The sequence below is a fragment of the Cyprinodon variegatus genome, unplaced genomic scaffold (genome assembly GCF_000732505.1).
Source record: "Cyprinodon variegatus isolate N-32 unplaced genomic scaffold, C_variegatus-1.0 Scaffold1523, whole genome shotgun sequence".
NCBI classification, from domain to species: Eukaryota; Metazoa; Chordata; class Actinopteri; order Cyprinodontiformes; family Cyprinodontidae; genus Cyprinodon; species Cyprinodon variegatus.
Window position 1 is genome coordinate 52,534 of NW_015151976.1, and position 22,964 is coordinate 75,497.

Consider the following 22,964-nt stretch of genomic DNA (forward strand, 5'->3'; position numbering starts at 1 on the left):
ATTTAAGAAATGCTTTGGACTTAAAAAGGTTACTTTGCACAAAGAGACTGCCTCTGCGAATATCACTGGAGCAGAAGCCTTCATGAACAATAAATTTAAAGCGATCATTAAGGAAGGGGGAAATAAGCCTGAACTCATTTTTTTTAATGATTGTAAAAAAAAAAAAATAAACATTACTATTTCACGGATTTCACCCAGCACAGGTTCTTCTTGGAACATAAACCCCACAAAAAACGAAGGATCACTGTATTTACCACAGATGACCTTTCTTAATTCAACTTGCTCATTTTTAGAAAATCCATTGTTTCTGCGGCAAAGCCGGCAGTGCTTAAGAGGACAATATCTGCTCAAAGATCAGAGCAAATGTGTGCATGTCTTTGACTCAACTGAAAACACACATTCCCTTGTGAGGATGCCCCCCTTCCCACATCAGAGTTCATGAACATCCTGACAAGTGTGTGCTGCCACTGTTTTGTACCATGTGACCAGACACCTGCCACAGTCCAAATCAAAGGCGGCCTTCTCCTCTAGGGATAAAGGCAGTAGCACCTCCACATTTGGAGTTAAAGGCACTAAGCGGTCTTCTTCAAGGTTTAGCAGGCTTCAGTATTTGCTGTCCATCCATTAAAAGGTGGAAAAATAGATAGTGTAGGGCTGTAAAGTGGGGGGTTATGAGTTTGCATGAGTGCTTTTAAGCAGGAAGCGTGTAGCACAATGTAAAGAAGGGGAGGGTCCAGGAAGGAAGGAAATCCTGCTTCAAAACTGGCATCTGTGAGGAAGAAAAATTAAGGCACTAACTCTGCAGGAGGGAGATTCAGAACTAAAGAAAAAATTATATTACACAAACCAAAGAGTGCAATTCAAGCAGTTTATCCCAGTCACTTTTATAAACAAATGCAAGAACCTGATAGTGGCCTGATTATTTTTAAAGAACTTGCTAAATCTCCCATCTCAGGATAATTCATTATTTCAACTATTCTGGGATTTAAGCCTGGTCCAAAAATCTCCACAGGAGAGGATTCTGTTTCTGCCAAACGTACTCATTATAATTCATCTTCTTATTCCTAAAAGAAAAACCTGCCTTTAGATTTTGGAGGTAATTATGTTTATGCAAACCTGAACGGTAGAAAAGGATCCTGTTCTACAGCATAAAAACACTGAACAATTTAGCTAGAACAAAAGGCAGACTTCAAAAATGGTCATTATGGAGTTGCAGGTTCATAATGAAATGAGGGCTACTTAATATGGAGACTGAAAATTTGAAATGCAAGTGTATCAACTCACTGATTTCAGAGGCCTCACAGGGGTACGGACACAAAGAGAGAGAGGCCGAATGGAATTACAGAGCAGATCTAATTAAAAAAGGTTCAAAGAAAGAAAAACAACACATCTAGACTTGCTTCCCATCAAATCCTTTCTCAACACCTGAGATACCATTAGGCCGGGCCTGACTTTCATTTAGCTTGGACAGTAAAAAAAGAGGTCAGGATTCTTCTTAGGATTCAAAATACATCCGCTCTAGTTTTATAAGTACCATATGCAGACAGCCAAAAAGCACTCCTCAAATTACAAAAATATGACTGGAAAAAGATTTTGACACTACTGTTCGAGGGAGTAAAAGAAGTTTTTCGTAATTTATGTGATGCTTTGTCATTTTAAATTGGACCTTCAATCCTGTATATTTACATTAAGGGTGGGGGGTGGGGGAGTTAGGGTTGCATGGTGCTGCAATGTATTCTCTTACTCCCTCAAGTTATGGCTGTAAATAAACCTTCTGAATTAACTAAGGCAATACCGCAACCCTGTACATAAGAATAATGATAATGTAAGGGAAAGGGATTGTTTCAAAGAAGTAAAAAAAAAAAATCCACTGTGCTTGGTTTCCAAGATTTGAAGACGTTTCGCCACCTCTCCAGGAACCTTTCTCAATTCAAAATGAGAAAGGAATGACTATGACCTGGATGACTGAGAATCTTCATTAGCAGAAAGGGATTGTTATTAACGTCTTCGTCTTCGGCTCTGTATAAATATTATGTCATGATCTGCCCCGATAGCTGACCTTAATTGTTCACTTCATTCACCTGCCTAACTCTGCCCGGTACCTAACCATCGCTTACCTTATCCACCTGCGTCTGTTGCTTTATATTCGGCTCAACCCAGCTATAGGGGCCAGATCATTGTTTAAGGTTTGTTTGTTTTGTTTGTCTCGTTAGGCCAAGTTATCTGAAGGTTCATATTCCCGTCCACCGAGGCCAGTGGGTTGGGAGAGTGTTTGTTTTGTTGTCTGCTGATCGTGTCCTGGCTCTTCCCCGCACGGCCTGTTCCTGTTTTGGCCGGCGGAGGGGAAGCTAGTATAAAGTCCTGTAATCCTGGCTGCTAGGTGGAGACCAGTTTATAAAGTTTTGCAGTTATCCTGGTACCATGTCTTGTCTCTGTCCCTCAACCACAAAGTCTGCCTGTGTGCATCTATGCATTTCTGTCTGAGGTTGTTGCTTGACTTATGGAACTCTGAACCTGCCTTCACGCTCTGTGGATTTCCAGAACCTGGATCTGTCTGTTCCTGTGTGGATCGGAACCCCTAAACGGGCTGCAGACTTTTGGATTCCAGAACTGGTCACTTGCAATGCGTTTTTCCCTCCAGAGTGCATGGGTGGTAAACAAACATGGATGAAATTCAGCCAGCCTACGCGTGTTGATCTTTCTTTTGAAGAAGAGCTACGAGCTGATTTGTACTAAGGATGTGATGACAGGAAGCTGGAAGGCATTAGAACACAATAGAAAAAGATATGATTGGCTAACAGCAAAAACTGTCACTCCAACCACTAGAGTTGCAGTCTACTTCATTTCCACAAGGTGGCAAGTAAAGTCCTTCAATGCAAATTTTTCATCTCTATTCATGGGGGGTTTCAACTGTTTCATAAATTTAATTCTATTCAGCTTATTTTTCATACAGTAAGCTACTGGACTCTTGTTTTGTTGTGTCTAAATTTAATAAAGTGATTTTTTTTGTTGCACTATATATAGTTAACATAAAATAATGTGCATTTTGTGTTACATTTTAGATTACCCCTTCATCTTATGTAAAGAGCTTGATACAATTGAAAACCCAAGTTTTTAAGAAAACAGCAGCTTACCAATTAATGGATAATTTCATTGATATAATTTGGAATTAGTCACCAAAATACAGAATCATCTGCCCTTAAGGCAGAAGCTGCCCACAACCTGGCTGTATCAGTCCTGTACATTTTCTACACTGTGCTTCTAACCGCTTCAGGGCATGCTAAAAGTTGTGCTTTGAGGACGTTAAGAGAACCACATTGTGTGCCAAAAGCATAAAACTCAGAGCATCCCAGACCAGACACCCTCCTCTCCAGGGGTATGCCTTGAGATGTAACACATTAACATCACAAACAGGATTTGTGACAAGGCAGCATCCAAAAACTCTACTTTGCTTAAAAAATGTGGACAGAGTTCTTGCTTTGGTTAATTAAGGACCTTAGTCCCTACTAGGTACACAGTCAACCCCTCTAGAGATTCATTAAAAACAAATAAAATCAAAGTACTAATAAATATTCATAAGCGACACTGTGAGAGCAAGATCGGTTCTGTGGCTGGGATAAAAGCCACACTGCCCCTCCTCAATCTGAGGTTGCAAAACTTAATGTCACACCAAACACTGCACATCAATTAATCAATTCCACCTTCAGACTACAGTAATTTAGAGAAATCATGGCCTTAGAATCCTCACTGAAAAATAACATACTGTACATTCCATGGTAACTTCTTCAAATGTCAGTTTGATATTCACGTTGTGTCTTCTTTTAGCAAAACAGAGGCCGATAAAAAAGACCCTCTGTCCTTGTTTCTGTTATAAAGGAAAAGGAAGGAAACACGGAAATCTCAACATGAACAGACAGGAAAGGAATAGAAACAAGAGGCTGTGACCTTTGGGATTATCATCAGCACAACCACAGGAATGTCTGGAACTCTTTAGTTCCCCACATTGACCTGTCTCTCATTGCATCATATACATTGAGGAAATAAATATTTGACATATGTTTTCCAACTTGCAAATCAAGTAGAAGTCTTTCACATTTATCACAGTCATCTTCAATTGTGAAAGAAAGAATCTGAAACAAGAATCCAGAAAAATCACTTTGAGGGATTTTAAAGTAATTCATTTGCATTTCATTGCGTAAAATTAGTATTTATGCAACTACTGACTTGATTGGTAGGCATCCACACACTCACGCATTAAACTCCAACCTCTTCACAATTGCCAAGACCGGAGAGCTATGTAAGGACATCTGGGATAAGATAGTAGACCTGCACAGGCTGGGGTTGGAAAACAGGAAAGCAGCTTGGTGAGAAGGCAACCACTGTTGATGCAATTCTAAGAAAATGGAAGAAGTTTAAGATGTCTCCCTCGAGTTGGGGCTCCATACAACATTTTACTTTGTGGGATATCGATGATCATGAGAAAGATGAGGGATCAGCCCAGAATTACATGTCAGAACCTGGTCAATAACCTGAACATAGTCTGAAAGATCATTAGTAACACTACACTGTCATGAAGTAAACTCCTGCAGTGCATATGAGGTCCCCCTACAGGTCTGTCTGGGTTGCCAGTGACCAAGTACTCCATCCAGGAAGTAAACAAACCAAAATCCACTGAAGGAGAGGGAGACGTAAGGCATCCAATTGCAAACATAGTTTATTTAACTGCCTGGATCCCTAGAAGACAATAAATCGTCTCTTTCTATCTTCCTCTTATACCCCATTCATACTACCCTTGAACAACCAATCCATGCCGAGACCGGTCCAAGCTCGGATCAGTTAACCAGGCCGAGCTTGGTTCTGACGACAGTTTACAAATCACGCTATCTAGGTTCCTCGACTCCTCACCACCTAGTGACGATCTGCTGTATTACTGCCAGTACTGAAGGAGGAAATCAAGCAGTTGGTGGCGGTAATGCACCAAAAGTTGTTTGCCAACCACCATAAAACACAAAAAGAAGACGAAGAAGGAGGGCATCAAGCAAATCAAAAGATTTCGATTGTTGTTTATAGTTGTTGTTGTTCTTCAGTTTTGTGTTGGTTGGCAAGCAACTTCCAGAGGGGCATTACCGCCAACTACAGGAATGGAGTGTGAATCGGGATGTGCAGCCAGACGGACATGACTCGTTCTGCTCATGCGCTCTTGTTATCAGAGAACCGAGTCAGGGTAAAACCAAGCTGAGCCGAGCCAAGCCCCTGGAACCGGTCTGCAGTTAGCCCAGTCCGGTTGTGTCTAGCTCGGTTCAGACACAACTGGTTTGCTTTCCATTTACACACGATAAGTTATCTCAGTTACTGAGCTCGGACCGGTCTCGGCACGGTTTTCGAGGGTAGTGTAAATGGGGTATTAAATTACTGCCCTTCCTGTAGAATTAAGACTTTATGGTCATCATATTGTCACAAGAAAAAAGCAGCGAAATTTCCTCTCTGCATTTAACCCATCCCCTTGGGGAGCAGTGGGCTGCCATTGCGTGGCGCCCAGGGAGCAGTGTGGGGTTAAGGGTCTTGCTCAGGGACCCAGAGTGGCAGTCTGCGGGAGTGGGGCTTGAACTGAGAACCTATGGGATCCAAACGCAATGCCCTAACCACTACTTTACCCACCATTTTAGGGGAGTGGTGGCCTAAAATAAAGGCATGGTAGGCATCCAGTAGAAAATGGCCATACAAAATAAGCCTCTTAGATCCTGTTCAAAGGTCTAAAAAGAGCTGGACCACATGATTTAAAAAAAGATTGACCAAACTGATATGAAAATATCTATGTAACTTGATTAAAGGGATTGAAAATTATTTTAGAAATTGCACTTACTTTACACAAGCTTTTGTTAAAGTGGCAGCACAGCAGAGGGCCTAATTAATCCATTACCAGGCCCTAAGGAATAAATTAAGTTGAGGCCGCTCAGATCTTCCTCCAGAAACAGAACATGAAAGGTTTTCCCCCCCAGTGAAACTTTTGGCATTTTCTCTATTAAGATTTTAAAATGCAGGATAATTGCTTTTGGTGTTTCCCAGTGAATCATGAAGTCTGGGAGAAAATAAGAAAAAGGTAAAGTAAGGCATAACAGGACTCTTAAGTAGTCTTTGTGTAAAAATTTAAAGCTCTGGAACATTCCCAGTCCTTAGACGGGCAGAGGAGTAAGTAACTTTTAATAAAATAATTTTTTTTAGTAGTATGGAAGAAAAAAAACTAGAGGATACCTGGGGAATCTTTAAGTTAAATCCCAGACAAGTCTGGCCCTTTTAAAAACAGCATAGGGACCCTACTAATTGGGAACCTGTTTAAGATGAGTCTAAATGTGTTCCTCCTTTTGAGCCACCACTGTAATTTGCCATAATTTTATCAGCTTGTAGCTGTCCAAGATAAACACCGGTGTCCACCTCCGCCCACCATCACACACTATAATTGTCCATTTTGTAAGCGATAGGCATGTCCAAACATTTTCCCTGGAAGTTTTATCTCTTTACCGATTATTTTGGAATCTTCATGTGTTTAAAATGTCGGATAGAATATTCCAGAAATAGAATTCCAAGTTAAGTCAATTCAGCGACGCCATAAAGATGCAACCTTTTTTTGTCCTGCAAGAGAATGAAGGACATAAACAATGGGCTGAGACTTTCCCAGAACAAAAGTCCCTCTAACCTGAATGTTAAAGCTTGTGTTCTGAGCAGGCATTGTGATTTGATCCCACAAATCAGCAGAAGCAATCTCTGCACCTCACTTCAACTTTGCCAACCTACCGGAGCCTCATTGTTCTGCAGCAATTTCCAACCTCAGAGGAATTCCTCCTCGAGGAAATATGGCTAACAAGAAGCCCAGCCACTTATTCACACCCTTCACCCTTCTGGCACTGTCTGATCAGTGATCCTTTTCCCTTTCACCCCCTCTAGTAATATTCAGCCTGCTTCCGTCCCTGCTGGTACTCAGACCCTCGTCGATTTGGACACCCAGTGGCAGCATGGAGGGGGGCCGGCTCCCCTCTGACCTCTAGACACACAGAGAATTGTGTGGCTCCTAAATGACTCGTGTTTGGGAAGCTTGGGGATTGTTATTGCCCCGATGAGATTAAAGCCTGCCATGTGACCCCTCTCCACAGTAGGGCTCGTCTTTGATCATCCTCAGTGTTTTCTACAATTCTCTCCAGAAACTCCATGAAGATATTTCTCTCTCAAAGTCTAATCTCATCCAACAGCATCAGATAAGGTATATTAAAACCACTCCAACTTATGCAAATCCGAGGCGTCTCTGCAAACATTCCCACTCACATGGATGTCACCTATAAAATTAATCTCTGCAACAGCACAACGGGGGAGATAAAGGGAGGGGTAGCTGCATTCCCACCAAAACTATCTGTTATCAATGCCAGAAAGACCTCCATTCTCTCTGCTGCTCTCCTTTGCTCTGATTGGAAACATCTGGATGGCTGTGGCAGAGGATTTAATGAAGATATTTCTTCATTTCTTAAATGCTGCCCTGAATACTGAGCATTCTACTTCTAAAATGTTTCCAGGCCACCTGGCTTGGGTGTGAAGCCATTAAGAGGACATTGCTTTTTTTTAAACAATGCAGTGGCAAGCCAGGTGTTAACTGCATTTGTGCTAATGGTTTCCATTCGAGTCCACCTGCGATGTCCTTGGCAGAGTTTGCACCATATGGATCTGATGAGATGGGAAATGCTTTCTTCTGTGTTGCAAGAGGTATAATTATGTTAGGCAGTTGTAATCCTGCAGAAAACAGGAATCAGCAACTTTGGTGTGAAAAAAAAAAATAGTAATCACACTGTGTTGAGATGCAGAAGTCTTTATTGAAGCTTTCCTTAATTTTTTGAATATATCGACAGAAAATGGTTGTTGAAGTAGTAATGTGTTAATTTAAAATTCAACTAAGCTAGAAATACTATGCAAAGTATGTTCATCTTTAAAACTTTTCACCTATTCATTACAGCATCTAATATTAAAGCATTTTAATACTAGTCTCTAAATGTAGAGGGGATTGTGCATTTGTGTTCAGGCATCTATTTTGATACTTTGCAAAAAAAACCTCTGCTCCAGATGCTGTCTTTTAGGGTAAAGCTCTTCCAGCTTTGTGCATCAAGAAACTTCAGTTTTTTGCTACCTCCTTTTCCTTTGCCAAACAGCTGAAATTCAGTAAGATCAGATTAGGGAAGTGTCTAAACGACCTGACCCAGCCTCGAATCTTTGGGAAACCAAACAGTTTTTTAATTTTTTTATTCTTTTTTTAGGTTGTTTTTAAATGAATCCAACTTCCAAAAAGCTCTCATCCTTATTTTCTGTTCTTGCTGAAAAAGTCACCACCACATTATGATGCCCCCACCACTGTGTTTCTGGGTAGGGATGGTGTTTTGGAGATGATTTAAAGGGTCTGCTTTTTTGACTACATTTTGCGCCAACAAGACATAAAAAAAACATGTATAGGCCGTTTGCATAGGTGGACCAAAAAATTCAATTAAGGCCTCAGATGACTACATTTGACCTTTTCCTACATGTTTAATATTATGGCCTTTGCAAAATAATGAATTTTTTTCTAAACAAATTCTACTGCTGCCTAAATCACCTCCTAATGACGCTGGTTACTGCTTTGTAAAATTGACAAAATCACCAGTTGAGTAAATTATTGATTTACACCCCTGCTTTATTTATCCCCTGAGTCAAGAGTGTGACTTATTTTTTATGATTTATTTTGTGTGTGTGTGTGTGTGTGTGTGTGTGTGTGTGTGTGTGTGTGTGTGAGACTATTGAAACACCTGAAAAAATGCCTTAGGTCATTATTTTAAGAGTGTGATGATATGTCTCTTTTCTGGCTTATAGGAAGGGAGTGTTGGCCTAGTTGTCAGAGCAGTGCACTTGTGCTCTGAGAAGATTGTATTCACCCGGTTCGATCCCCATAGCCTGCATTCTGGGTCCCTGAACAAGACCCTTAACCCCACACTGCTCCCCAGATGCCCCACAATGGCAGCCCACTGCTCCCCAAGGGGATGGGTTAAATGTGGAGGTAAATTTCTCCAGTGTGAGATCACTTAAGTTCAATTATTAAAGGAGCCTTAAACACAGTGTCTAGTTTTATTATTGCACAAATTGTTTTAGGTGACTGCTGAATATAGCTTGTTTGTGTTGTTGTTGTTGTTCTTTTTTACTTTAATTGGCAGCTTCTGGATTACAGACGGCTTCTCAAGCACGGGGAAGAAAAGGATTTGAAACAACATGAAGTTTGTGGAATTTAAATGTGCAGGGGTAGAGCTAGATGGGGGGGCCAGGCCATGGCCCGCCTTAGCCAATTATTGGCCACCCCTGTGGCCACCCCTACCATTTATTTCCCTCTAATACAGATGGTGGCAACAGTAATACTTTGTGGTGGAATATTCAAAACATTTAAATTTTTCATTTATTAACAATTACTTGTCAACAAAAACATTGTGGTTAATTATGCACATCAAAATATTAACCTCAAAAATGATAAGAAGAGAATCCATGCTCTTTTCAGAAATAGATTTTTTGTTTTAAGGGGTAAAGAGAAAATGATGCATCTCTGCAAGTCATCTAGGAGTCTTCAGTAAAATCACAAGTAAATAACTAGATTAGTAAAAACTTATTAAATAATCAATTTATGTAGATATTAGTAATTGTAAATATCAAGTTTATGCAGAATGATTACTGATAAAAGTAGGTAAGTAATGCCAATGGAAAAGATTTTCGCCCAAAACTCAACCTTGAAAGGATTTTATGCACTTTACCTTTTATCTAGAAAGCAGGCGTGTTTTAAATAGAAAAATTTAAATATTTGTCTATTTGTTAGCAAAGGCTGTAGGAAAGAATAGCTTGTCTTTATTTAGAAAATATGGATGTTTTGCTCCTTAATGTTCCTGCTGGAACAGTGTAGATTAAGCCTGAGGTTCTGGTGCCTATCTTCTTTCGGCCACCCCTCAGTCGTCATTGGTTACTGACTCGCCACCCGTATAAAAATCTTCTGGCTACATCCTTGTCAGACCAATATCTGTGTGACCTGGCTGAAAGATTATGAGCCTCAAACATCCCATAGATCAAAGCGGAGCAACATTTTTAATGTCACACTAGGAAAGAGATGTTCATCAAAGGCCTGCAAGACAACTGATAAGATAACCAGCATGCAGGGATGTTGGTGCACCAGTGGCGGTTGAATGAAAAGAATGAAATATAAAACAGGGCAAGGGATTCAAATATAGTAATATAGCTGCATGAATTGAAATTTCTATTCAATTAGGTTTAATTAAAGTTCTATGTCTTGTTACTGTAGGTCAATATACATTAAGAATTTAGAAATTTTAAATATTTTTGACTTAATTTAAGTTAATAATGAATGTTTTCTATAAAATTTTAATTAGAACTGATACATTACAACTGATTAAAAACTGATAAACTCAGCATTTTTTTGTTTTGAAAAAAAAAAAAAAAACTTTTAGCAGGTGAAAATTGGGCTCCTATCTCAATACCACTGAAGCTATCACCTTATTGTTTTTAAAAATAATTAATAAAACAGAAATGTTAAAGAAAAACAATGAAATAGATCCAGTAACCATGTCTGTTCCATCGCATATCATCATTATAATTTCTCTGAGTATTAAGCCTTCAGTACAGGGGCCATAACAGGGCACTGGCCCCCGTTGGCTCCTGTCTAGAACCATCCATGTGGCGCACCATGCACATTAAGCCGCCTGCTTTAAATTGCTTGTTCCTCGTGGGATAATTGATCAGATGGAGTAAAATGCGGGCTGTTTGCATGCATATCTGCAGCAGCACTCACCGAGAGGAACTCCAGGGTTCCCACATAATCCCGTTCAGTCTTCAGAAGTTCATTTAGGACGCAGACGCGCAGCCGGAGCTGCTTCTCCAAATCCTTTCCGCTTTCTGCTCTGTGCTCGTTTCTGGTCTCTTCTGTCATCCTGGGGGAAAACTTATGTGGATGTTGGAGAAAAATAATAAAAATGTCGCTTCTTCTTCAGGAGGTCACTGTTTCACGCCAGCAGGTTGAGTTCAGATGCGCCAGAGGAGAGCATGTTCAGAAGCAACCGGTGTCTGCGATTTAAAGCCCTTAAAAAGTCCCGGAAAAATGTCCGAATTGAGATGTTTAGGAAAGTGGAAAATAAAAGAAAGTTTTTAAAGAGGAAGAAAGAAATTCCCACAGTGTTTGTGTCTGAGGAGAGAAGATGAACTGATTAAAAGTTGAGTGCATGTGACTCTTGAAATCCTTCATCCTACTCCAAGATCCCAACAGCTTTAAAAGTAGCGGACTAGTGTGAAGTAAAACGCTATGTGGCCTACAGCTTCCAATTGACTTTTTCAAAATAAAGGCCCAACAGGAAGTTCAATTATTAACTGCTCATTGCCCATCGGTGGGCCCTGTGAACCAAGAGGTTAAAGTTTTGATTTTAAGTTTATTCAAAGCGCGCAGGAAATGAATAATTAAAACCTTTCACCATATATAATTGCTGTAGTAGGCTTAGAATGTATGCTTTTAAAACGGATAACTACATTATCCCGAAGGATTTCAGCTATCTCTGCAGATCTTGCCAATTTAACAGTGTTAACATTTTATTTCTTCAGATATATAGTACAGGGGCGTAGCCAGAACATTTTTATCAAGGTGTCCAGGCACTAACCAATGTATACTGAGAGGGGGCCAAAAGTGGATAGGCGCCAGAACCTCAGGGTCAATCTACGCTGTTCCAACAGGAACAAGCACAACTTCCATTCTAAATAAAGACAAACTTTAGTTTTCTACAGCCTTTGCTAACAAATAGACAAATATATTAAAAAATCAGTCTAGATAAAAGCTATATTGGATAAAATCCTTTCAGGTTTGAGTTTTCGAGCAAACATCTTTTCCATCATCATTACTTACCTAAATTAATAATTAGGTTTTTATTAAAATAGTTATTTACAGTATCTATGATTTCACTGAAGACAGTTAGATGACTCGCAGAGACACATCGTTTTCTCTTTATCTCATATAACACAAAATCTAGTTCTGAAAGAGCATGAATTCTGTACTAATCATCTCTAATGTTGGTATATTAAGGTCCATAATTAACCACAGAGTTTTTGTTGTCAAGTAATTGTTAATATATAAAAATTATATTGTTTTGAATATTCTACTTGAGAGGAAAAAATGGTAGGAGTGGCAACAGGGGTGGCCAATGATTGGCTAAGGGTGGCCATGGCCAGCCCTGGCCCCCCATCTAGATCCACCCCTAATATAGTACACCTAAAAATGTTGAGTCAGTGATCAGTTCCTTTCTCCAACCTTTTCTAATGTACTTCACAGATCAGGTCAGACAGTCTCTGTTCATTTACACTGCAAAAATGATCTAGAAATAAGTATACATTTCTTAAATTAAGTGTACTTACCATTAATTTGAGTAGGTAAATGACATGATTTGCCAATGGAATGAGTATTTTTACTCCTAAAATAAGATATTTAGATAAAATGCATTTGGAATAAGACAATGCAATTGCGTTTTCGTATTTTTTATGTAAATTGTCTTGTTCCATAGGAAAGTTCTGAGTTTGAGCCCCACTCCCACAGACTGCCACTCTGGCTCCCTGAGCAAAGACCTTTTACTCCCACGCTGCTCCCTGGCCGCCGCACAATGGCAGCCCACTGCTCCTCAAGGGGACGGGTTAAATGCAGAGATTTTCGTTCCTCTGTACTTGTGACAGTCTAACGACAATAAAAGCTGGAGAAAAAAAGGAAATAGTGGATTATACATAAATAGTAAAATGTTGTCACTGTAATTGTGCTCATCAGTTCAATTAAAAATAGCAAAGGATAGTCAAATTATGTTCTTTTTGTTTAATTTTGAATAAAATCTCCAAAATGTCCTGAACTGTGTATTTGAAAAAAAATTGGAATATGTTTGTATTGGAAAACAATTTAATATTTCTAATGATGACTTTAAAACTGTATTCACATTTCTAATATGGACTACATTTTTTATATATTTTTCCTTATGTTATTTTTTAATCATAGCACTAAAATCCTATAAAAAGGACATCTAACAGCCTCAAACAATCGAAGCCAATCAGTTATTCACTGCAGCATTACATGAGTTTCCATTTTCATCCAATCAAATAGCTGTTCTAGTTAAGCAGATAAAAACTTTTATTAACCAAAGAAAATTAGCATTGATTTAGACTTTCATGCAATATTTTATTTAGTTTAAATGCTGATTATCAAAGTGAGCTGTGTTCATGATCAGTTAATATGTAAAAGAGGGTGTCATCTTTGCACATGAAGTGGTTTTATTGGTGTGTCCAGACCATGAACTTAAGCTTTCTCTGAAGCTCCAAAGATACAGCAGGGAGGGTGAGAGTCAGTTCTTCTAAGTTAAAGACTATGTGACTGGAGTTTATATTCTGCTTCAAAAGGAGTTCAAGTATTTTGGCTTCTTCATACAAGATGGTAGGATGGAAGATCTACAGGAATCCAAGCTCTGCGTCTGTAATAGAGATACACCAAAAGTTACTGCTCCACAAATCTGCCAGCCCTTATCTATGGTTATTAGATAAGAACACCAGATACAATCAGATTAAAAACAAATATTTATTGTGGAAAAAAGGTAGAATGGTTCTGCACTTCCCCAATCGTGGGCCTGTTGTATCGACCAGAATGAGCGGGAGAGGGTTGCAGGGGGAAGGATCCATGTGTCAGGATTTGGTTGTGGTTTGTCGACCCAAATGCAGGGCAAGGAGGCAGAGGTGATTTTCTTGTGGGTTTAATGAAAGGTTTGTGAACACAGAGGCAGGAAATCCAAAATGAAAACATGAAAACAAAGTCAAAACTAAGCAGAAACCAAGGAGACATCAGGGGGTAGTGATGGGCTATCTGAAGCCAGGCTTCGAGGCTTGTACCGAGTAATAAGGGGGCGTGTCAATGAAGCCCCGCTTCGAGGCCTGTGTTGTCTCGTTGAAAACCAGGTGACTGGCAACAAACATTGCATTGGTCACGTGACTGCTTCATTTTGCGTGTCGGTTTTCAAAATAAAAGCGCGATGAATCCTGTTGCTTCGTGGGTTGTTGTAGGTGCTTTGGTATCAGCAGAACAGTTTTCTTCAGCAGTGGTTGAAATGGAGCCGTCAAAAAAAAAGAGAAAAACCTCTCATATGTGGGAGTATTATGAGATGACAAATCACAATAAGGTTTGTATAATGTTTACACAAGATCTGACTACATTTCCCTCATTAATAGCAACGTTGTGTTAAGCAGTGGTTGAAATGGAGCCGTCAAAAAAAAAGAGAAAAACCTCTCATATGTGGGAGTATTATGAGATGACAGATCACAATAAGGTTTGTATAATGTTTACCCAAGATCTGACTACATTTCCCTCATTAATAGCAACGTTTTGTTAACTTCCACATCCTTTTATTTCAGGTGAAATGTTTGCTGTGTGACAGGGTGTTGGTCTACAACAACAACACATCATCAATGATTAGGCATTACAGGGCCATGCATGAAAATAAGCACACTTCAGCCGACGAAGAAACCTGAAACAGGGAAAAAAGTCCTATTCCTAAATAAAAACAATTAAACCTAAAATCCAGAAATTTCTATATTTTCTTTTGTTTAATCAGGAGATGCATCAGAATCACACATCAAAACCAGACTAAAAGCCATTAGAAGAGGCAAACTCTATGTGTAACTTAATATTAAGAATCAGAACTAGAACTCCTAGGAAGAGATGATTTTAAACAAATTCTGTCTTTAAGGAAGCAAGTTTCAAGCTCAAAGTATACAGAGTCTGCAGCAACAGTCACTCAGTTCTCAATACATTAAAGTAACACATATCTTCATTGTCTAATAAGTCCATGACATAAAAGAAAACCTAACACCACCACTGATGGTCAAGGATTAGATTGGCTACAAATCATTTTAATCATTAAAACATGACAATTAAATAGTATTCTCCTCTTACTAAACATGAGTTTGATGAAAACTTTGTGACAATATTGCATTTCCTAATATTTGGAAGTATGATCCAACTGAGTAACAAGGATGTTACAGTTTCACCAGCAGATGTCACTAGTGAGAGATGAATGAAGCATCGAGTAATGAACTTTTTTCAACACTTTGCGTTGGAAAGCTTCATTGCTTCACGAGGCTTCACTTGCCCATCACTATCAGGTGGGATACTATCACAAGGAGGACAAGGAACCAATTAGACAAGGAACCAGCACTGAAGAACTGCACCGAGAGAGTATTTATGGGAGAGTGAAACAAAGGGAGGGCTAACGAGCAGATTGGGAGCAGGTGTGAACAGAGGAGAAACAGGAAGGGAGCAAGGGAAAAAGGAAGAACACAAGAGGGCAGCAGAGGGCAGCAAATTAAAACCTGAGAACTGAAAATAACCAGAAAACACAACAAAATAAGAATGAAACCACTAAAACTAGAAAACATGGAACAAAGTAAAACAGAATACACAAAAGAAAACATAACAGAACCAAGACTATAACACCATGGGTCTCTGAGTAAAAAACTATGGATAAATGGTGGGAACTTGTAGGTGCAAAAACATCATGTTAAACTGTTTTGTTTTTATTGGTTTTTTTTTTATTAAACAAAAAAACTTCCAAATATACACAGAAACAATGTGTAAGAAAGATTACTGAAGAACAGAGCAGCAGGAAGACTGCCCTCTATAGTAAAAACACAAAGAAATGTGGACTGACTTAAACTACATTACATTAAGAATGACATGTGAAATACATAATATTTTTATATTTATTCCCATGATGTCATTTTCTTTTCATCATTTTACACCTTTTTAAAGGTAAAACATTATTCACAAAGGATAATAGTGCAATTTGTTATCTGAGTTTAAGATGCAATTTGTGGAGCAGAGATGCTGAAAATGCAATCAAGACATTCATGAGTTATTGATCAGTCTGCCTAAATCCACCAGTGGAGCCTAAGAAATGAAAGTCCTCTGGAGAGAAAAACTTTAACCCAAAACAAAATATGCATGATAGCTTAAATGGGTCAAGCCCTCTTGTGGCCTATGAAGGTATCTAACTGTGAAGCATGCACAATCGATTTTACTGAGGTATTAACCTCTAATAAAAAAGTAAGATGAATGCAAAGAAACATTCTGTGTACAGAGATACAATCGGATGCATCTAAGCTCTCGAGGTCACGATACATAAATGCAACAATTTAAACATAAAAAAGTGTAGAAAGGTGAAATTTACACCTGATCTACAAGCAGCATTCTAAATACAAAGAGATACACCAAAAGTTACATTCCTAAAACAGCTCAGTTTGGTGAAGGAGAATCCCTGTTTTATAAACACAAAGAAACAAATTAATTCAATGATTCATCACTTGCAATGACTTAATTAACTGATAAAGCTTATTCAATTTGGTATATCTCATGTGAAGATTGGCCAAGAGACAACCAAGATATAATGTCATGCATGAATCAGTCGCAGAATTATCTGCACTATAAGAGTCTTCATTGTCTCCTTATGACTGCCTCTCATTGCCTGACTCGAGTTTCCTTGCTGAGAACGTGAGTACAGAAGGCAAACCTCTTATTTTCAGAGGAAACAGGGTGCAGGTGGCCAGAGAATAGGAAGAGAATGTGCTTACAGACATGCTGTGATGTGTCTGGAGCTTTTTTTTTTTCAAAGAGGAAATGCTTGTCATTGTTTCGACCGTATAACTAGATGTGGACAGTAAGGCTACTTTTACAAATCAATAAAGAATGATGAATACCCTTCGAGCTTTTCCACGTTGAGTCATGCCATGTTTAGTGGAACTTTAATAGTACATGCCTTTCATTTTTTATGTGTATTATGAAGTGTTTGGAACCTATAAACCTTTTGGGTTTTTGCATGTTTAAGAAGTCCTTTTCTGCCCATTCTACATAGAAAAAAAATCAGTGAGACTAGAAAAAAAAGTATTGTTAAACAACATTAATTTCATACAAAAAAAAACATGCTTTCACCTAAATCATTGTGTACATCTAGATGCATATTGCATTTTTGCAAGAAGATAAACCTATTTCCCAGATTAAACTCTGATAAATCTTCCAGAGAGTTTGGCAAATATAATAGTTTGCAAATCTGTCCTGACCTGTAAAAAGCTGTCTTTCTTTGTTTTGTTTTGTTTGTTTCTACTTTTCAGGTAAAAAAAAAACTGGCCTGCACCAAAGCTTCACAATCTAGTAAATGTTGATGTAATAAACTGAAATGATCTAAAACTGAAATAAAAGAAATTTAACAGGCAACAAGCTGCACAGATCAAAACAGTGATTTTTAATTAAACACCCTGTGTGTAATTAGGACAGAACCTCAATTTATAGGAGCTGAAAACTCCCTTAGTGCTTTCTCACTAACACTGCAGGACCGAGTCGGCCTGTTGAGACATCAGCTTAGTGTCTGTTTATTGAATTAGATGCAGCAGAAGTCATTTTGCGCCTGGATAAATATAAATATCACCAGGACTAAACCCAGCTTTATATTCTGAGGGAGGATGTAAGCCATAACAATGAGGCAGGGAATAGCATTTTAATAATTCAATATCAGCCGAATCCTCTGCTTTGAAATAAATTCATGCAGATAAAACCAACTTCATTAGGTATTTATTCCACAAAGCTGTTGTAGATCTTATTTTAGGTTAGATGAGGACGCACTGATCATGGCATACATACTGATCTGTGGTGTACTCATGTGGCCAGATGTAGTAGTGCAGACTTTTAGGAAGTTCCTGTGTGAAGCGTTTGTAGTGATGCGTCCTAACTGCCACTAGAGGGCAGTGATGTATTAAATTAAACTATTTAAATCAACTTATTATGACTGAGTATGGATAGAATTCTATGCAGCAAAACAAAATGCTTAAATAAAACATGGATAATTTATGCATTAGAATAATTACATTTCCATTAGTTGATATATAAAATGCAGCATTATTCTGTGCTAACAGTAACATGCAAACTGTGAGGGATTGGCACAAACCAGCCAGAAAACTGCTGAATTTTTTTTTTTTAAGTCTTAGTTTATTCCCCAAAAAATTATAAACAGGGCCCAAAACAGAGGTCAACAGAACAGAATTCAATTCGGGCTTTAACATATAGAACTCAAGCACAAACTGACCTTACAAACAGGACATGAGGGAAACTTAAATAGTGGCTGATCAGACCACCGTTGACACACAAGGGGGATAACTGACTAAAAAAGTAATAAACAAATAAACTTAATTAAACAGATAAATACTGGCCAGACACTGAATACTTTTTAAATGTATCTAATTAACAAAATTACCCAAACTAAGAATATTTAAAGAAATGATAAACAAATTTCCCTTCCAATTACAAATGGTTTAACCCACTGATTAGCCTGCAACAACCAATTGAGGAAAGTTGGAGCTCCCAAGGAAACACACAGCTTCAGAGTGTGAACATTTGCAGGAATTCCTTCTTTCTTCCTTCTGTACAAATATTGTCATTCTGGTCTGAGCATGAGTTGTAGAAAGACATTTACACTTTCTCTAAAAAACACTTTTACTTATCAATTCAGATCAAACATTTATACAGTCATTGCATAACAGGATATAGGATTAACAGTCACACTGTTCAGTAAATATTCTGCCTTTTTTTAAGGCAGAATATTTACATTTATACAAACATTATACGTTATTACAAACATTTATTGCATACCAGGATATAGGATTATCAGTCACACCATTCATAAATTCAGCCTTTTTTTCTTGGCAGCATTTACATCCACTCACAAGGTAAAAGCCTAGAGTAAAGGAACAAGCTATTTTCTTTCCACAGGATAGAAAAAAAATGACTCCTATTGAATGCTTTATTACAATAAAGAAGTCATTCTTTATTGTCTTTTCCTCTATGTGAGATTTTGTCTATGTTGTATTTCTGTTTGTATTTTAACTGGTGTGCCGTCTTGGCCAAGTCTCCCTCGAAAAAGAGATTTCAATCTCAAGGGACTTCCTGGTTAAATAAAGGTTAAATAAAAAAATTCTCAGCTTCTGGGTTATACCAGTTTACAATCACTGCATTGTGGTTAGTTTTCACTTATTCATGGAGCAGTGGTCCGCAACAAGAGGTCAAGATAAGTGGAGTAATAAAGTTCTGGTATGTCGCAAATACTGACCTGTTTGTCTGCAAATATAAAAAGTCTTTGGATTTTCTTGTTCAGTGGTGTTGATAAAAAATACAAGATTACCTTTTTTTTTCTTTAGTAGTATTATCTAAAAAAATCTCTGCAGAGGACAATTATGAACAGAGGTAATTTATATGACATTAAAGGAAAAAAACAAAACAAATACTTTCAAAATAAAAACCAAGAAACATTAGTCCCCTGTTCCTAATTACTAAGCTAAGGAGGTTACATGTATTGAAATAAAAACAAATGAAATAACCACATTTCCAGCATCCTCCTCAGACATTCAACTGCTAAACTTTTTTAATGACAGAGAAAGCTTTTCACTGTTTCCTGTGGTTATTTATCAGCATCCTACAGCAGTTTGGTCATTCTTTGCATTCCTCTTGTGTTTACAAGTTCTGTTAAATGACTTTAATCTTTCATGCAGTTCTTGATTTTTGGTTCGTTTGACCTTTAAAAGTGGGACATAAAACAGAGCTGAGCAGAACAGACATACTAAATGTGACTCTAACAATTCAGTACTTTAACAAAGCATATAGGTTTGTGCAGATTGCTACTTTTTTTTTATGTTTTGCAAAACCTAAATGTTTTGAAATTTTTAGATACTAGAGTGAACATTAATGCATTTTAAATTGAATAGAATTAAAGTGGTTGTTGAAAACAAAGAAGAAATTCTAACCATTAACGTTCTAAATTTAAACTTAGTTTAACAATCTGAGAAGTTTAAAAGAAAGTAAGTAAAAAAAAAACAAAGAGGTTCTGTGTAAATTATTTTTTTCCAGCAATGCATCCAACTGTGAAACACTCCCTGCTCCATCTCTTCTCTCAGAGTTGTTTGAGGTGCACTTATTACTCTGCACAGGGTCAGCTTTGATCCGTCAGATCCTGCAAAGACTGTGTGTTTTAACTAGACCCTCACACAGCCCTACTACAACCCTGTTGTCCAACTGGAAGGTTATCAAAGAGGCCTTTCACAGTCTCCTGTGCACACTCAGGAAAGAACATGGTGATTTACTAGCCTTGAGTGCCATTCAAAGACTTTTGAATTTGATTTAGATTTAATCCTGAAAGTAGAAAAAAATAAAACATTTGACATTGCCACAGACCACAACCCAAAACCCACAGTGTTACACATACCTAGACTAGTCCTGCACACTAAAAGCACTATGAAGCAAACTCTGGGCAGTGCTGTACATCACCATACCCAGCAATTTACCTCAATATGAGCCCTTAGAACATCATATACACAGGAGGGAAGGAGAGAATTTCATGAATACGCTTCTGTGTGCAGCTGCTGTTCAGATCCACATCATTTTGCTGGGGTTTTATGTTAGTTCTGTAAAATGACTTCTTTAAAAAAAACAATTTAACAGTGGAAATTCAACTTAAAGGCATACAGAAGTCGGAGAGGGGTGAATATGAGGGGTTTTATACAAACACTGCAGCTGTGCAGGACCAATAACACACCATGGAGACAGAAAAGATTGAGATGTAGACGTTTAATGGTTAAAGAAAGAGGCTATATAGGGAAAGAAGGAAAAGAAAACAAGATATGAGAACCATTACTACAGGTCTATAAAAGTGGACTTTACTTGGAATCAGGAGGCAAATGATCATTGATGATTATCTGAGAACAAACTGGAGGCAGCATTTGCTGACTTGCACAGGATGCAATAATAGAAGTTGTGACTGATTATTAAAGAGAAACACTGGGAACAGAAAAACAAAAAGTAAAGCTGCCCCAAAAAATAACAAAAGTATATATATATATATAAACTAAATCATTCAAATTTGCTTATTTATACGCCTGATTTGAAGTAGCTAAACATGCTTTGTTTAAATTCCTCACTCAATGTATCTTATTCGGTCCCTTCAATGTTTTGCTGGTATAAAACAGGTGGCATACTGTTTACACTGGACACAAGTATGGGAAAAATGTGCGGTCAAAAAAGGCAAGGCTGACGGTTGATTTAGACGTTTATAGAGTTCATAGAGTTGGATGATAAGCAGAGGATCGTTTTGAATAAAAGGAAGCAACATCTACAGCTCGGCAGAGGAATTTATGGTGGATCTGTGCCAAGGTGGTGACAGAGCTGATGGCCGAAAGGGAGAACTTCAACCTTTCAGAAGCTCACAGCACACTTCACAGTTATATAAACATATGGCTGATCCATTTTTTCCCTAGCCAGAGTAATATATTTTATACTTTATACTTTTTTATACTTATGTACTTTAATATTACTGCTGAGAGACAAGCACAGAAACAGAATTAGACAACACCGAAAAAGAAAATAAATTTAAGAGTCTGTTAAAATGCAATCAAAAGCCAACATCTGTCGAAATGATATCCCAAAAATGTGTGTAAGTAGGTTCAAACAAATCTGTTTTTACATTCCCATCATTTCTTTATGTTTGGACTTATGTTTTTTTTTTTTTTCATTATCATTATGCAAATAAAACCCTTTACCAATTTATATAATACTTAAGATGTATGGAGATAATTTTTTTTCAAAATCTTAATGCTGTTAAATTGAATAAAAGTAATATCTATTAAAATAATCAGTGTTTTATTTTAGTTTGTTAAGGTTCAATACAAAGGTCCTTGACAGCTTTGACTAAATAAAAATGTTCCCATAACAATGTTAGTTTAAACAGCCAGAGCAACATCTGTAAATGGAAACCTTCTGATTTCCCTTAAGACTAAGGCTACGTTCACACTGCAGGCCTTGATGCTTGATGTCCCCTATGCGCAGAAGAGTATGCAATGATATCACAGGCCAGCATGCTCTGTGTTTATGGAAGTAAATATGGATGGTAGTGCTGGCGCGCATCGAGCGATCTTTCCCAACCATAAAAACACAATCTTTTCAGGATTTTTAAACATAAACACTACTCTCTGCATCATCGTCCGCCATGGTTGTTGTTTTTCTTGCAACTTCTTCATAGCAAGACCCAGAATAGTGACCTTTGTATCTCTTTGTACCTCAGTATCATTCTTCCACCACCATACCAATGGTCATGAGTTGTTTTTCATGTATTCATTCTTTGTTTAACAAGAAACTGACCAGGAGTTTGACTCAGCTTTTAAAACCATGTTCATATTTTCCAAGATTTCATTTAAATCACTCCTACATGGTGTTGAAGTTGTTTCTTTATTTGGGTTTGGTAATGGGTCTGACAGAACTGAGAACCACATTAGTAAACAAAGACTGTCTGATGTTAAAATAAAAGCCACATGCCACGTATTACAGCCTGTTATGACACAAAGCAAAGCCAGACAAGTGATGCTATTTAATCTGAATGCATGCATACAGCGTGTTGTTGCACAGGTTAATGCAAGCATTATGGATCACCCATGGACGTAGGATTGCATAGGGACCATAGGGGCATCACCCTACCAAAATTTTGGCCCAACCTACTTGTCCCCACCTCTAACCTATAACATGTTTATAGTTTACAATACAATGTTGTTGCAGCAGCCGCTTTTATTCGCACAACTTGTACATTGAAGTTAATATTTTAAATGCTCACTGTCAGTTCCTCTTATGTATGTTATTTTGCTTTGTTTTACGATACAAAGAATATCAGCATATCAGATAAAAAATAAGAGTGGGTTTTACCTCTGTTTACCTCTGCACAATTATATTTCTTCAAAAGAAAACTCCTGATTACACAGACATATTTAGACTATATTTGGTTAAAAAGGCATGTATATATCTTCCTGAAGTAATAATCTTT

General features: G+C 37.9%; 1 protein-coding gene across 1 annotated transcript in view; it reads right to left on the reverse strand.

Annotated features, from left to right (window-relative positions):
• LOC107103759 (phosphatidylinositol 3,4,5-trisphosphate-dependent Rac exchanger 2 protein-like) overlaps nt 1-11,315 on the reverse strand; it is a gene marked incomplete at its 3' end in the record, with an annotated part of 55,012 nt that extends 43,697 nt beyond the window's left edge. The window contains exon 1 of the mRNA XM_015403575.1: nt 10,850-11,315. Within this exon, the coding sequence (XP_015259061.1) occupies nt 10,850-10,987 (138 nt within the window). The remainder of the gene's footprint in view (nt 1-10,849) is intronic.
• Nucleotides 11,316-22,964: the final 11,649 nt, after the last annotated feature.